Here is a 17,690-nt window from a genome sequence, read left to right as displayed (position 1 = left end):
TGACTAAGGCTCGCAAATAAAGAGGAAATAGTATGCTTGTGTGTGTGTGTGTGTGTGTGTGTATGTGTGTGTGTGTGTGTGTGTGTGTGTGTGTGTGTGTGGGCGCCTGATAGAAAAAGGATTCATGAAAGCCAGCGCACAAAAAAAGCAGGAGGGGAGAGGGAGCGGGCGGGCGAGCGAGGCGCAGCGAGAGCTAGAGTGGCCATTGTATCTCACCAGGTGAGGTCAAAGGTCTGCATCTTTGACGCCGAGCTTGGACTGAGCATCTTAGCACGGCGGCGAGCGCTGGAAACGGTCACCATGACAACCCGACACAGCACCACCGCATTGACCTGCAGGCAGAGGACAACAGCATCAACATGGCCTCCGGCAGAGCGGAGACGTGCCGCCGCGCAAACCACTTGGCCTCAAGAGAAGAGGAGGGAATGTTTTCCTCCCTCCTGCTGCCGAGGCTTGAAACCGCAGCACAGCTCGCACAGCGTCCAGCTCTGGCATTAAAAACATCTCACACTCAATCATTTTCATTTTCACATGCGTATGACTAAAAACCATGGTCACACGGCGCAGTGTTACATCACACACCTGAAAGTTCCACTATTGTATAGTTTGAATTTTTGGTCAGAGATCGATAGATTGGTTGCTGTCTTCTGTCAATTCATCTGCAGTTTAGGATTTATAAGAAAACTCAGATCGCTGCTCCAAAAGATAAAAAAAAAAAAAAAAGTCAGCTTAGCAAAAACTGCTTTTTACAATTTCGTCTGTAAGTGAATCAGTTAGCTGCTAACTGCTAGGAGCTATCTGATAGCAGCTAACTGCTAGCAGCTACCTCCCAGTTGTCGGTTTCATAAAGTTAGCGGCTAACACTTAGGCGCTATCTGGTGGCAGCTAACTGTTAGCTGTATTGTCAGTTTCATAGAGGTAGCTGCTAACAGTTAGAAGCTATTAGTTAGCAGCTAACTGTTGGCTGTATTGTCAGTTTCATAGAGTTAGCTGCTAACACTTAGAAGCTATCTGCTAGCGGCTAACTGTTAGCTGTACTGCCAGGCCCTGTCCTCACGACAATACTGTTTCATGTCATTCATGGCCGATCATCCACACGGTGCAACGTTTTAGGAACCTGAAAATAGTTTTAGTTCTTTTAAATTAACGGCTTCCAGAGTGGAGATATTTGAAAACACCGCCTCGGCTTTGACGTGTGGATGTACAAGACACACATTCGCTGAAACCGATGTTGTCATCGCCCCACCTGTCGACCCGATAACCCCGCGACCCTCTCCGCGACGTCACTTAGCAACAACAACAGTGGCGGACTACACGCTTCAGATCGAGCTGCAGAAGCTACTGATGCTGTCGGATTTGCTTCTTTGTTTAGGGTTTCTTCGTTTTTGCATGCTCAGTTTCTTTCTCTTCGTTTTGGAAGTATTTCTGAGGCAGAGCTACAGCGCCTGGTATATGTACTACATCACTTTGGGTAGTTTTTATGGTTTTGCGCGGATGCAGATATTTCCCGTGTGGACGGGAAACTTTTTAATAAAAACCGAGAGAAAAAAGATAATTTCGGCTCGTGTGGACAGGGTCTCACTTTAAAAGACTTAACTGCTGTTAGCTGCTAACTGTTAGCTGCTAACTGTTAGCTGCTAACTGTTAGCTGCTAACTTTTAGATGCTAATTGTTGGCTGCTGTTTGCTGTTAACTGTTAGCTGCACTAGAAAGCATCGCCTTGAAGAACTTTGCTTATATGTAAAGTCTAAATTACACTTGATGACAAAAATGTAAAAAAACTGCTTCCGACTTTTTAGCGCATTGTGCTAGTATTTTACGACAATGCTAACTGAACATTTATTGATCGGCTGTCGTGAATCTTGACGTTGAGCTCGTTGTTAGAGAACACCAAACTGTGCAAAAAGTATTGAAACATTGAACAGTTGAAGATTCAGAAGTTGACAGAAGGTCACATTGAATTCGCCTGTAAGAATTTATTCGAACTTTTAATGGTTTCATGTAGCGAGATTTGGTCATTTTGTAAATAACCATTTAAATCAGTGTTTGTCTTTGTTTTGTTTTTATTTTTTTTTTGGATTAGTAGCAGATACATAGATTACTTAGTTTATTATTTTGACTGAAAGTTTTTCCCTGTAATTTATTCATAGCAATAAAGTGCGCGGGGCAGTTGTGGCCCTGGAGTGGGGCAGGAGCGGAGCCACTTTCATGTTGTGCTCAGGTTCACTCCTATCGGGGCAATAACACGTTCATCAAGAAGATTGTAAGTCAACAACAAACGTGTGAAGGAATGTGTGACCCGGCAATGAAAACTAAAAATAAATGTTTATTTCAAATTAAACACCACGGATTAGATCGTTGCAAAAATGTGATTAAGGTTGTTGAAATTCAGGAGACTTTAATCTGACTTACATTTATTTTTTAAAAACATTAACTTTAACTGTTATTTGCCTGAAATTTAATCAGTGTGTCAGTTCGTGTCACATAATCTAGGAAAGTTCCAGGAAATTCTCAGACTCAGAGTCTGGTTCTGCAGGTTTTTCTACTTCTGAGTCTGGTTCTGAAGAGACTCTCTCCTCCCCTGAGTCTGGTTCTGCAGGCTTCTCCTCCTCTGAGCCTGGCTCTGTAGAAAGTCTCCAACTCGGAGTCTGGTTCTACAGGTTTCACCTCCTTTGAGGCTGGTTCTGCAGAAAGTATCCACCTTGGTGTGTGGTTCTGCAGGTTTCTCTCCTTCTAAGTCTGGTTCTGCAGAAAGTCTCCACCTCGGAGTGTGGTTCTGCAGGTTTCGCCTGAGTCTGCTTCAGCAGGTTTCTCCTCCTCTGAGTCTGGTTCTGGAGGTTTCTCTACTTCTAAGTCTGGTTCTGTAGAAAATATCCACCTCGGAGTCTGGTTCTGCAAGTTTCTTCTGAGTCTGGTTCTGCAGGTTTCTCCACCTTGGAGTCTGGTTCTGCAGAAAGTCTCCACCTCGGAGTCTGGTTCTGCAAGTTTCTTCGGAATCTGGTTCTGCAGGTTTCTCCACCTCGGAGTCTGGTTCTGCAGAAAGTCTCCACCTCGGAGTCTGGCTCTACAGGTTTCTCCTGAGTCTGGTTCTGTAGGTTTCTGCTCTTAGTGTGGTTCTGGAAGTTTCTCCACCTCAGAGTCTGGTTCTGCAGGTTTAATTCCCCATCCCTATATAAAAATGCTGTTTCTCCACCTTAACTTGACTTTACTTGAACTTCAATTAATTTCCTGCAGATTTCATGCTGCGATCACTTGCCTCATCCCGTCACTCCCCTCACCTGAACTGAACTCTGATAAGAGTCACACTGGAACTATAACGCCGTTTTGCAATCAGAAGAACCAGGCCTCCATTGCGCACACACAGTCTCCATACCGCCAACACGAACACGACGGGTCCCACAAAGGCCCAGATGGTGTCGGTCTTCACGTTGAGCCAGCAGTGGTCGTCCGCCTTGTACTTGTCCACTGATATGGCCAATGTTACGGCCACGATCAGGACAGGTAGTCCTGGAAAACAAAGTGGAGAAGAGAAAATAGGAAAGAAGAAAAGAAGCAGCTTGTTCAAAGACGTATTTATGCAACAGTGGGGGGTATTTTGTCCTCCGTGCCTGTTTAGTCTGAGGAGGGGTGGGGTGGGGGGTGGGGGGGGGTGAGTCTCCGCGGTGTGCTGAGAGGAACACCTGAGGGCGAGTGTTTGTGCGACCGTACCCACACTCGACATAACACACACACACACACACACACACACACACACACACACACACACACACACACACACACACACACACACACACACACACACACACACCGGCGGGCCGGTGTGTGGAACATGGCAGCTGCAGGATGTTTGATGTCAAGTGAAAATGGGTGAAGGCTGCAGTGGCTCCACGTAACAGAACTTATCATGTCGTGTTTTTTAAGACGCTGATAGGAGCCCATGTAAATGTTGACAGGTGCAGGGGGGGTGAAATGTTCATCACAGAGTTCAGCCACAAGGAAGAAGAAAACAACGTGTCGTAAAAAAGAAAATATAAACAATTCAACTGAGTTAAAATTTGTTAAAAGTGTCTCCAATATAAAAAGGTAAAATACAGAGCATGTGAAGTATTATTAATGGTATAACAGTTATGATAAATTCTGAAAATTCTAATAAAAATATTTCACAACTGTAGAAATCAGAATCAAAGAGGAAAATACTGTTTCTTTAATTAAAAAAATGCCCTTTACTCAAGAATTGACTAAATATCTTAAAAATCGCAAAACACCTTCAAACACATTAAAACACATTGAGAAATTATTGTTATTGTTGTTATATAATGTGTGTAATTATGTTTACATAGATATAATATTTCTTCCCCTTCAAAAACCAACAATAACAAAATTAACAACAATAATTTCTCAATATATATCTATATATATATATAATCTGTAGATTTCCAGAGACGCTGGGATTATTTGTCAAGTACAGAAAACTTTATGAACCTTCCTTCCTTCAAATATTATAATACAGTTATCGAGCCTTCGTGGATTTCCCCCTGGACAATGGGTGAACGAGCTCTGCACCAACTCATCAGACCTGCAGGCTGGAGGGGATTTTACTCAGTTGACCACCAGTGAATTCTGTCATGACTCTTCTTCAGCCCAGAGAGGAGCATGACACTTCACGGGATTATTCAAGTGAATCCCATTAAAAATGCAGCTCATGTTTCCAGGCGAGCATCGCCGACGGAGGAGAACATGGCAGCGCCGCGGAGCCAGAAGTCACATTGCTATTTAAAGCCCAGACGGGGCTTTCTCAGTGTTAAATCATGGAGCAGACTGATTCCAAGGCCGCGGAGCTCCGCACTGCGCTCCTCAACTCTCTGTGGAAACTGGAACCTCAACCAAAGGTGAGTCGGTCAACCAATAAGCGCAGCTTTGTTTACAGAGGAAGAAAGAAAAAGAAAGAAAGAATATTGGTATTGTTCAGGTAATTAAGAGCTGGACTACAAACTCCGTCACCACAGTCGTCAGTGTCGTGCTCCACTCTGTAGGTCTCACCTTCTAGAAAACTACATTTTTCATTCACTTTGGTGTGAAGAGAGTCCAAGAATTAATCTTCCTAAATCACTTAATACAACTCAGCATCATGTGGCATTGAAGCCAACTCTGGATCAGTCCCTCACAGTCTGTCACAGTCCCTCACAGTCCCTCACAGTCCATCACAGTCCACCACAGTCTCTCACAATCCACCACAGTCTCTCACAGTCCACCACAGTCCCTCACAGTCCATCACAATCCACCACAGTCTCTCACAATCCACCACAGTCTCTCACAGTCCACCACAGTCCCTCACAGTCCATCACAATCCGACACTGTCCATCACACTCCATCACAATCCACCACAGTCTCTCACAGTCCATCACAGTCCATCACAGTCCCTCACAGTCCCTCACAGTCCATCACAGTCCACCACAGTCCCTCACAATCCACCACAGTCTCTCACAGTCCACCACAGTCCCTCACAGTCCATCACAATCCGCCACTGTCCATCACAATCCACCACAGTCTCTCACAGTCCACCACAGTCCATCACAGTCCCTCACAGTCCATCACAGTCCCTCACAGTCCCTTACAGTCCATCACAGTCCCTCACAGTCCATCACAGTCCACCACAGTCCCTCACAGTCCACCACAGTCCCTCACAATCCACCACAGTCTCTCACAGTCCACCACAGTCCCTCACAGTCCATCACAATCTACCACTGTCCATCACAGTCCATCACAATCCACCGCAGTCTCTCACAGTCCATCACAGTCATTATAGTCCCTCACAGTCCATCACAGTCCCTCACAATCTGCCACTGTCCCTCACAGTCCCTCACAGTCCATCACAGTCCCTCACAGTCCATCACAGTCCCTCACAATCTGCCACTGTCCCTCACAGTCCCTCACAGTCCATCACAGTCCCTCACAGTCCATCACAATCCGCCACTGTCCCTCACAGTCCATCACAGTCTATCACAATCCACCACAGTCCATCACAGGACAAACATCAAACGAATGTTTGTCACATCAGATCTGTCTTATGTGTTTTAAAGGAGAAAAATACTCAAATTATTGCATTAATCAAAATCTCATCAACCTTAATTCATTAAACAGCCTCTTGTTTTCTCACTGAGTAGTTGAATCAAGGTTACAGAATATACTGATATCAGACTGATGACTAACAATGAATACTTTCGCTTGCCTCTGGGGTCACGCCCGTCTTTGCCTCGTTGTAGATCAGTTCTAGGACGGATCGGTTTCCTCACTGATCACCTGGGATCATCCAGGAGCAAAACTCCCACTAACTTCATTTTGACATTAAAATTCAACTTTCAAGGTTTTTCTTTGTCGTGACGAAAAAAAAAAAAATCAAACGATTACTACAGAAAATAACTACAATCTCAACATGAAGCCAATTTTAATGAAACTTTCTGGTGCAAAAATAGAGTGAAACGCTTTGAGGCTAATGCCTAATTTAGTGTTTACTGTTGTGTCTACTGTTGTGTTTACTCTTGTGTTTACTGTTGTGTCTACTGTTGTGTTTACTGTTGGGTTTACTGTTGTGTCTACTATTGTGTTTACTGTTGGGTTTACTGTTGTGTCTACTATTGTGTTTACTGTTGTGTTTACTGTTGTGTCTACTGTTGTGTTTACTGTTGAGTTTACTGTTGTGTCTACTATTGTGTTTACTGTTGTGTTTACTGTAGTGTCTACTGTTGTGTTTACTGTTGTGTTTCCTGTTGTGTCTACTGTTGTGGTTACTGTTGTGTCTACTGTTGTGTTTACTGTTGTGTCTACTATTGTGTTTACTGTTGTGTTTCCTGTTGTGTCTACTGTTGTGTTTACTGTTGTGTCTACTGTTGTGTCTACTGTTGTGTTTACTGTTGTGTCTACTGTTGTGTCTACTGTTGTGTTTACTGTTGGGTTTACTGTTGTGTCTACTATTGTGTTTACTGTTGTGTTTCCTGTTGTGTTTACTGTTGTGTCTACTGTTGTGTCTACTGTTGTGTTTCCTGTTGTGTCGACTGTTGTGCTTACTGTTGTGTTTACTGTTGTGTCTACTGTTGTGTCTACTGTTGTGTTTACTGTTGTGTCTACTGTTGTGTTTCCTGTTGTGTTTCCTGTTGTGTTTCCTGTTGTGTCTACTGTTGTGTCTACTGTTGTGTCTACTGTTGTGTTTCCTGTTGTGTCTACTGTTGTGCTTACTGTTGTGTTTACTGTTGTGTCTACTGTTGTGTCTACTGTTGTGTTTCCTGTTGTGTCTACTGTTGTGTCTACTGTTGTGTTTACTGTTGTGTCTACTGTTGTGTCGACTGTTGTGTTTCCTGTTGTGTTTCCTGTTGTGTCTACTGTTGTGTCTACTGTTGTGTTTCCTGTTGTGTCTACTGTTGTGCTTACTGTTGTGTTTACTGTTGTGTCTACTGTTGTGTCTACTGTTGTGTTTCCTGTTGTGTCTACTGTTGTGCTTACTGTTGTGTTTACTGTTGTGTCTACTGTTGTGTCTACTGTTGTGTTTACTGTTGTGTCTACTGTTGTGTTTCCTGTTGTGTCTACTGTTGTGCTTACTGTTGTGTCTACTGTTGTGCTTACTGTTGTGTTTACTGTTGTGTCTACTGTTGTGTCTAATGTTGTGTTTACTGTTGTGTGAAATGTTCAGGATTGTCTTGGCGGACCGACGCCTCTTTTGGCCCCGCTGATCTTATGTTTGACGTAAATGGAGGACGGGCGGCGGTTACCCCAGCCGATGACGTAGTAGAGCTTCATCCTGCGGTCCTCACTGATGTTGACCGACACCACCTTGCTCCACAGCAGCAGGCCCTCCACCAGCATCCAGGAGAAGGACGCCATGAAGAAGAGGTGGAGCAGGGCGGTCACCAGGAAGCACGCCACCTGCAGGAGACAACATCACCGACGGTCATGAGACAAATCAGATAACCGTGAATTTAAAGAGTGAAAACGGCTCTCAAGAGACTTGGTAGTTTTATTTTGACAGTCACCTTAATAACAACTTGGTCGTCTGTCCACTAGAATGTCCATGTTCTACCATCGTTAATGTTTAGAGCTTACTGTTCTCTGCTGCATGTGTGTGTGTGTGTGTGTGTGTGTGTGTGTGTGTGTGTGTGTGTGTGTGTGTGGTTTCATTACAAAAAAAAACAAACATCCAACAGCACCAACTAGTGGTCCGGCATGCTAACTACATCGTTTTCAGTGTTTTCAAAACGTTGCAGTGAAAATGCGGAACTTTTCTGAGATAGAAATGTAGAAAATTATGCATTTTCACTTGAAATGTATAAACCTTTTAAAAATAAAAGTGAGGAGACGTGAACATCTTTTTCTTGTTTCCTTCCTTCTTACTATTTTTGGGAGGGGATGTGCACGGTATAGACGAGCTGTAACCAGCAGATGGCGGTGGTGTAACCTCACGTTGAAACCAATTGAAGAAGAAGAAGGGTGGTGAGAAACAATAGACAGAACCAGCAGATGGCGGTAATGCAACTTTATGGATGCAAACGGCCGTCTTTGGTTGCCAGACTGTGACCTCGGCCGTCCTGGAACCGGTCTCACTGTCCGACGCAGGACCAAAGATTTAAAGCCGAGACCAAAGATTTCACAGCAATTCTCCAGCAATCGCCATCTTCCATCTGCGAAGGCCGGAAAACATCGAAACTACTCCTGAACCGTCTTCGTTTTGTGTCTGTTAGTGTTTTGGTCTTTACTTTAGTCTTTGGATTAGATCGAAGAGACTTTTTTTGTGGAGATCCATTTTGTACGAGTGCCGTAAAGTGAGATGCCTTTGTCTTCTGCACCCAATTTTCTGGTGTTTCTGTCACACTTTGGATTGTTTTGTCCTTTGGTTCGATTCACTTCACCAACAGATTTACTTATTGGTTCTTTAAAGCAGAAAACTCAATTTCTTTATTGTTTTTCACCTTGAGGCATTTAGTTTCCATCTCAATTGTTGTCACTTGGAAATGAATTTATTGAATTTTATAGAAAAAAAACTTTGCTTTTGTTTTGGAGACGAGTGAAAAGAATTTCCTTACTTTTTTTATCATGTTCGCGTGGGTGTCGTAATTGTAGAGTGAAATCTTTGTGTTTTCATTAAATACGAGTGTTTGAGCAACGCAAACCCATCAAAGTTGCGTTTCCCCCCCGCTTATACAAAGGAGTCTGAGCGTTTTCCAAAACTTGTATTTTCCCCCATTTCCACAGAGATGGAGTTTGAGAGTTTCTGAGGAATTGCATTTTCCCCTGTTTATGCGAAGACAGAGCTGGAGCGTTTTTCCAAAAAGTTGCATTTCCCCCTCACGTATACAGAGACCGGGTCTCAGGGTTTTTGAAAAAATTGCGTTTTCTCCGTTTGCATGAAGGTGGAGCCAAAGCATTTTCAATAAGTCGCATTTTCGTACGTTTCCATGGAGAAGGAGTTGGAGTGTTTTCAAAAAGTTGCATTTTTCCCTGTTAACATGGAGAGGGAGCCCAAGCATTTCAAAAAATTGCCTTTTCTCCCATTTACACAGAGACAGAGCCGCAGCATTTTAAAAAAAAAAGATCGTTTTGGAGCATTTTCAAAAAGTTGTGTTTTCACCCGTTTCCACTGAGATGGATTTTTGATTCGTTTAGTTTTCCCTCGTTTCCATGGAGACGGAGCCTGAGCATTTTTGAAAATGAACTTTTTGCTCACTTACACGAAGACAAAGCTTTCATAAAGCTGCGTTATCCCCCCATTCTCTCATTTTCGCATATTTACACAAACACTAAGCCTTCATGTTTTCAAAAAGTTGCGTTTCCTTCCCGTTACCAAATAGACGGAGCCCGAGCCGTTTTTTTTAAAAAAAATTGCATTTCCCCCCATTTACTCAAAGACAGAGTTGGAGCGTTTTTAAAATGACTTTCTCGCCTCTTCCCACCAGAGGGAGCATTTTCAAAAAAGTTCCACCTTGGAAGCCGTTTTTCCAAAAGCTGTGTTTCCAGTGGCTCCGAGCTCCATCATCGTGTAAACGGACACCCAAAACGCCAGGAAGGTTTTCTGTTTTCACTTTTTATCTGGTTTTGTAGCGTAAAACTAAATCCTGGCAATAAATCCGTCATAAACATAAACTTGAGCCGATCGACGAAACTCTCTTGCTGAAAAGTGTTCTCAAGCTGAACGTCCTCCGTTTAGCTCATTCGTCCCATCTTCTTTGTGAGATTCCCTCCGTCCTACCACGAGCTCGGAAAGAGCTAAACTCCTCGGAGTTTGAATCTCTTCAAGGTCTTTTAAAAAAATAAAAAAAAATGATAGAAAACTGGTGTCAAAACTGAAAATGTTCTTTTGTCCGGCACACAATGTGGATTTCTCTTCTCTCCTCGTGTCAATGTGCTCACAAAGACCATGCAGCGCCGCTTTATTGGACTGAAAGAAAACAATTGGTTGAGATTTACGTACGTTTCCCCAACGTGAGCCGCGGAGAAAGATCACATCTTTTTACGTTCATTCGTATTTACTCGTTTATTTGCACGTGAAGTGGTTGATTCATCAACCCAAGAAATACATTTCCGTTAATTTCTTGTAACATCGTGGAGAGTGAGTGTCCTTGATGTCGCCAGCCTGTAAATTGCAAATTCATAGTTTTACCATTTGTTTATGTTTCTTGTTTTCATTTTATCAATGTCATTTTTTATTTTATTTTTTTAACAATTCTAATTTTTTTTTCACAGCGATAGTAATTTATTATGATCTGTGGATTGTGAATTCAAAATGAGTTGAATGCAGTGACGTACATCTTGATGTTTTTAATCTAATTCAATAAGGAATTAACATTCATTTCTGAAGTACAATATAGAATCCTATTATTTTTAAATAATATGTAATTTATTGATACCTCTTTATCAGAAAATTTGTCTCAATATAATAGTTCAACATGTTTCGATGAATTGAATATCAAATAAGTGGAAGTTAAAGAAAAGTATATATCATTTAAGGATAAAGGGTGGGATTTAATAAGTTATACTTCTTCCAACTCCTTTTCAGACGTTATCTGATCATATTGTTCTCCTGTAATTATTCACACTTAATGTCACAATAAAAGTGTTTTTGCAGCTATAACTCTTTGTTTATTTGACATAATTTAATTTATTTGGTGCTTTAGTGGCACTAATTGGAAATGCGGGGCAACTTGTAGCGTATTATATATGGCGTATAGCGTATTAAAACCAACAACACGTCTGTTTTAGCAGCGCTCGTGAAGAAATGCATTGTGGGGGATTTATTTTCCAAAGTGGAGAAAATATCACGAGGCTGCAATGGAACACAGTTTGGGGGTGAGTAACAACCAATAATGTCACGATAACATTTTGACAGTAATCTGATAAGTTACTACGTTTAGGACTAACTTAATAAAACAAAACAAAACCTCTTTTCAAGCTGAATTTCTAAGAATATTTACTGCTTTTCTGGCGGGTTTTGAAGGATTTGGTGATTTTCACATGGCTGCCTGAATAGACCTGTTTCCACCTCGCTGCAGACTAAATCAAAACGTTATTGTGTCTCCTCATTATCGCGATCGCTCGCCGATACAGACTTCAAATGCGACGCTCTTCAAAACATACCCAGATTAAACTTCAGGGAATCGTTTACCTCGACTTTGATATCTGGAGCAGAAACGTTTCTTTCGGCTGCTTTAAGCTGAAGTCAACCAGTTTGGACGATACGCAGACGATATCATGCAGTCAGAACTTAGAACAAATTCAGAATTCTTTAGTGTCTCATTGAACAATTATGTATTTCATATAGGAACGCACGATGCCAGTTTATTAAAGGACAAGTACGAGTTCTAACCTTTAGCGACTTGCTGATACCGAGTACCAGAGTACTTGTTGAATTCTTAATTCATACTCTATATGCAAACAATATGCAAAGACAATGTGTCCCCATGAATCACCTCCACACAGCGTCAGAGTCCACAGTACGAACGGCGCAGTGCGCAACGTCTCTCTACACACTGCACTACACAATCTTTAGCATGTAGCATGTAGCATGTAGCATGGCTCAGAGTTACGTGTTGAGCAGTTAAACTACTGCTGGTTAAGTTGCTGGCGTCGTACGAACTATCTTTCTTGATGTTTGATCAGAACATAGTTTACAGTCTGTCTTCCTTTAGTCGTTCTCATTCATAAAAAAAAGAATTCCCGAACAGCGGACAACCTGCGGGAGACGCTGCTGACACGACGCCACGTAGAACTCCCGGGTCGTATCAGGCGGTTTCTCAAGGTGCGAGTACCGATACCGTGTCCAATACGGACCGATACTGATCGTTATCAGAGCAGTCCTATTTTCATATCTTCATTTTCTAATGTAGCATTGATCAAAGCAAGAATGTGTTTCAGTAGTTGCTTCGTTATTGGTAATTGTTTTTGTAATTATAACATTACTGTTTTTTGGTTGTTATTACATTTCTGGTAGTTATTGTGTTATTGGTAGTTGTTACGTTATTGGTCATTGTTACATCATTGGTAGGTGTTACAATGTTGGTAGTTATCATAATATTGGTAGTTGTTCCGGTATTGGTAGTTGTTTTGTTATTGGTATTTATTATGTTATTGGTAGATGTTACGCTATTGGTAGTTATTATCTTGTTGGTAGTTGTTATTTTATTGGGCGTTGTTGCATTATTGGGAGTTGTTCCATTATTGGTAGTTATTATGTTATTAGTAGTTGTTACATTATTGGTAGTTATTATGTTATTGGTAGTTGTTACATCATTGGTAGTTGTTACATTATTGGTAGTTATTGTGTTATTGGTAGTTGTTCCGTTATTGGTAGTTGTTCCGTTATTGGTAGTTATTATGTTATTAGTAGTTGTTACATTATTGGTAGTTATTATGTTATTGGTAGTTGTTACGTTATTGGTATTTGTACATCATTGGTAGTTGTTACATTATTGATAGTTGTTACATTATTGGTAGTTATTATGTTATTGGCAGAAGTTCCATTATTGGTAGTTGTTCCATTATTGGTAGTTATTGTGTTATTGGTCTTTATTATGTTATTGGCAGTTGTTCCATTATTGGTAGTTATTATGTTATCGATAGTTGTTACGTTACTGGTCATTGTTCTGTTATTGGTAGTTGTTATGTTGTTGGTATTTGTTACATCATTGGTAGGTGTTACAATGTTGGTAGTTATTATGTTATCGATAGTTGTTACGTTACTGGTCATTGTTCTGTTATTGGTAGTTGTTATGTTATTGGTATTTGTTACATCATTGGTAGGTGTTACAATGTTGGTAGTTATTATGTTATTGGTAGTTGTTACTTAATTGGTAGTTATTACATTATTAGTAGTTATGTTATTTTGCATGTAAAATAGGCTTTTCAAGATAAAAAAAAAAGATGATGTGTGGTTATTTCACGGAGTTTTTCTTTTGTGTGCATTATGTTATACAATTCTGATGTTTTCATGTGCCGCAACATCCGTCCTGCCAAACGTGTGACGCCTCACCTCGTTTCCTGACGCCCAGTCGCTGCACATCAGCAGCAGCTCTGCGACGGCGAGCGCGGCGATCAGGTTCTTATGGACGGTGGTACGGTCTGATTTAGGGACACTGCGTGTACACACACACACACACACACACACACACACACACACACACACACACACACACACACACACACACACACACACACACACACACACACACACACACACACACACACACACACACACACACACACACACAAACACACACACAATAAACTATGTGAGTAAAGGTGGCGCAGTGCTTCTGAGGAATGAAGAGAAAATATTTCACTGCGGCGCCGTTCAGACATCCACAGTGCACAATGTTCTGTTTTATTCCTTCTCTTCATCTCTCTCTCTCTCTCTCTCTCTCTCTCTCTCTATCTTCATCTCTCTCTCTCTCTCTCTCTCTCTCTCTCTCTCTCTCTCTCTCTATCTTCATCTCTCTCTCTCGCTCTCTCTCTCTCTCTCTCTCTCACTTATTGATGGGATTCTGGCAGGGTTTTATGAAATGCTTTTCACCCTTGGCGCTTTGCAGAGTGCACTCCGTGACGTTTGTGACTCACCCCACGGCGATGAAGAGGATGAAGGTGAAGAGGAGGCCACACAGAGACACTCCACAGCCAATAAACGTCAGCACCTGCAGAGCTTTTTCGTTCTCTGGGCTCCTCTGGCGTGGGGCACACACACACACACACACACACACACACACACACACACACACACACACACACACACACACACACACACACACACACACAGTATAAATAGCTGCACATACAGACGATGGGAGGCCTACACAAAGCCCAGCAGTCACTGTGTTTTGCTGTTTTACCTGAGCATCATACACCTGCAGCAGTAAAGCGAAGTTGGTGGTGTGGTTGCAGTAACACACGGTGTGTCCGTACTGTTTGGACACTACCTCGCAGCCTTTGGTGCTCCACCATCCACCCGCCTCGGGACTAGTTACACGCAGACAACATGTACGCACAGTATGCGCCGTCACGAGGCATGCATGCATTTTTAATTCCATCGCGTTTCAAACGCTCCACTCACGAGAGGTCGAAGTCCCAGAAGGCGCAGACTGGATCGTACACGGTACCGAGAGGACTCTGTTGGGTGTGCACCGTCGTCATTGGGGGTGAACGTGATGGGGAAAGTGTAAGAATGGCGTGAGGTTTTTTTTTTTTTCTACCTGGATCCTGTGCTGCAGCTGGAAGTGAACGGCCATGCTGACCGGCTGGTCGTCTCCCAGCACCGTGGTGGAGATCACAGAGGAACCCAGGACCGTGCCCAGATATCTGCTTCAGTCCAGGAAATCATAATCAGGGAGGGCGCGGAGGAAATGAAATTTATTTTTAGATTAAACACACAAAAAAGATATAGTAACTTCGGTAATGCTCGTCACGTCCTGGTCACATAATTGTGTGAGCAATAGGTGAGCCGTCACCTGAAGTTTCATCAGTTAGTGGGAGGAAGATGCTCTATAATCTGGATACTAGTGGAGGGAGATGCTCTATAATCTGGATGTTAGTAGGAGGAAGATGCTCTTTAATCAGGATGTTAGTAGGAGGAAGATGCTCTATATTCTGGATGTTAGTGGAGGAAGATGCTCTATAATCTGTATGTAAGTAGGAGGAAGATGCTCTATAATCTGGATGTTAGTAGGGGAAGATGCTTTATAATCTGTATGTAAGTAGGAGGAAGATGCTCTATAATCTGGATGTTAGGAGGAGGAAGATGTTCTTTAATCTGAGCATTTTAGGAGGAAGATGCTATATAATCTGGATGTTAGTGAGAGAAAGATGCTCTATGATCTGGATGTTAGTGGGAGGAAGATGCTCTATAATCTGGATGTTCGTGGAGGAATTTTGAATGTGATAAAGCCAATAATGTATTAACTTTATTGTTCTTCTGCACATGCTCAGTAGACGGACAATAAGAACAAAGTTTTCCTCCAGAGTGTCATGACTCCCAGTCCATATTCTCCTGAGACTTGGTAGTTTTATTTTGACAGTCACTGTAATAACAATCCAACTTAGTCGTCTGTCCACAATAAAGTCCGTGTACTGCCATTGTTAACGCTTTTAGCGTATTGTTTTCTGCTGGAAGTGCTTTCATTACAAAAACATCCAACAGCACCCGCGTAAACACATAATAATTCTGTCATGGAAACACAGAAATGATGCGTATCCACATGAAACGAAAGAAGGTTCCGCTTAATACTTTTGGTAGAAATGTGGATTTAGAATTTAAAAACAAAACAAACAAACAAAAAAACCACAACAGAGATGAAATTCAATATGATCCAATACAATAAATCTGCGTTTCACCTCTGGCCTCCGTCAGTGACGGTGGGCACCATGGTGATGTTCTCTGTGGGGTTGAAGAGCGGCCGCAGAGAGCCGTACCACGTGTTGACCAGCGTGAGCTTGTGGAAACCTGCAGGACAAACAGATTTCCTCATCATCACAACAAGACAGGCGAGGAAGAAGAAGAAGAAGAAGAAGAAGAAGAAGAAGAAGAAGAAGAAGAAGAAATGTACTTCATTAACGATCGCGTATTGTTGCCGAAACCCAGCGGTGCGCCTCCGTCTGCACTTTACTGTTCGACCTTGGGAGTGTAAGTAGGTGAATGCACGCTGCACATTCACAAGTCTGTCGTGGCTGCATTGTCCACTGCATTCATTTGCAAGACTGGAATCTGAATAAGTGGTTGCTGTAAAAGCAGGCGGCGACAGATGATTGGTTTTTTTTGTAGAAAAATCTCCCACCGTTGTTATGGAGATCCTGAATCCGCTGGTGTGGAACGGTTATGCAGTCCTGGCCGCCGGGTTTCTCCGCCTCGGGCCCGCAGAAGCTCGTTCCCCTGGATCCGTCCGCAAGCTTCTGCTGCTGCACTTCGACCTCTGGACACAAACGGCAGAGGAGTTTCTCTCTGGAGCCTGAGCAGTCGCGCTCAGAGGAAAACGGCTCATTTCTTACCTGCCGTTTTGATAAATTGGTACCTGACTCATAACGACTCCATCTTTTTAAATTGACTCTTGATTTATTTTAAATATTTTTGACCTTTCTACACTCAGTATATGTTGATCAATTCAGTCTTCTCGAGTTAATTCTCATGAGAAGGGTTTAAATGACACCTTCAATGTATCTTGTGTACTTTTCATGTACTTTTGCATTCAGGTGCCGAATAAAAGTTTCATTTCTCCCGTAATTTAAACAAACACTGTATTCTAGATTTATAAGACCTGGATAATGTTAGCTCATGAGTCGTGAAAATAAAAATTACAGGTTCTTCTTATATCAGATTATTGCAAGAGAAAAAAAAACAACCTTATACTAGATATTTTTATTCTGTTTATTCCCAAGAAGTTGTCGGTTAAAACTTTCAAAATACTTTCAGTTTTTATGTTGCGAGTAGACAAAACACATCATTTTCCAATGATATTCAATTTTCCTTTTCAAAAACCAGGAAGACATGGTTAATAATTCAAACACAAAATGACTATTTAGAAACAAATACCCATTTTTATAGAGCAGGAAATATTCTTACTAGACTACAAAAACATGTCAGTAATATCTGGATTACTTTCTCATTACCATTATATTTAATTGATGATCAGAGTAAATAAATCTCAGCTGGAATTATATCATTATTGATGGTAATGTTGGTACAAATCTACCAAATGCTAATATGTATCAGCTTTTAAATATTTGTATTAAATATTTTTCTTGCTACCATGAAATACTACTAAAAATAATAGTAAAAAGTTTATATCTTTTCCCAGTGGCATCATTTTCTCCTGGTGTATCGTTTAAAAAATGATGTAAGTATTTTCTCTTATATATGTGATGACTTATTGTGTATAAAAGGGACGGCCCCTAATTCTGCAGACCAATAGAAATGCTTGGTTGATCCTCTAAGCCCCGCCCCCTCGTGGGATTGCTTAATGCAGCTTTGTTGGTTGGTTGGTTTGTTGTTAGTTTAGGACACGCCCCCTTCTACTTTACAGTGTTGCCACTCCAGATACATAAGTAGGTCGGCGTGGTATCACAGAGGGCCAAACCTTCCCAGTCGGTGGGTCAGGTTGACCCCTCAGGGTGGTGCAGTGCACGGGGGTCAGCAGGCTTTGTTTTTTCCACAAAATGAAATTTGACTG

The 17,690-nt window shown here is 41.9% G+C and overlaps 1 protein-coding gene across 1 annotated transcript in view; it reads right to left on the bottom strand.

Annotated features, from left to right (window-relative positions):
• adgrd2 (adhesion G protein-coupled receptor D2) overlaps positions 1–17,690 on the bottom strand; it is a gene marked incomplete at both ends in the record, with an annotated part of 77,231 nt that overhangs the window by 16,522 nt on the left and 43,019 nt on the right. The window contains 10 exons of the mRNA XM_080466522.1: positions 217–332; positions 3,374–3,507; positions 7,764–7,917; positions 13,511–13,613; positions 14,095–14,198; positions 14,364–14,490; positions 14,585–14,640; positions 14,724–14,829; positions 15,862–15,970; positions 16,302–16,436. Of these exons, the coding sequence (XP_080322648.1) occupies positions 217–332; positions 3,374–3,507; positions 7,764–7,917; positions 13,511–13,613; positions 14,095–14,198; positions 14,364–14,490; positions 14,585–14,640; positions 14,724–14,829; positions 15,862–15,970; positions 16,302–16,436 (1,144 nt within the window). The remainder of the gene's footprint in view (positions 1–216; positions 333–3,373; positions 3,508–7,763; positions 7,918–13,510; positions 13,614–14,094; positions 14,199–14,363; positions 14,491–14,584; positions 14,641–14,723; positions 14,830–15,861; positions 15,971–16,301; positions 16,437–17,690) is intronic.

The sequence above is a fragment of the Lipophrys pholis genome (assembly GCF_963383615.2).
Source record: "Lipophrys pholis genome assembly, chromosome: 7".
NCBI lineage: Eukaryota > Metazoa > Chordata > Actinopteri > Blenniiformes > Blenniidae > Lipophrys > Lipophrys pholis.
This window is presented reverse-complemented; position numbering and strand designations above follow the sequence as displayed.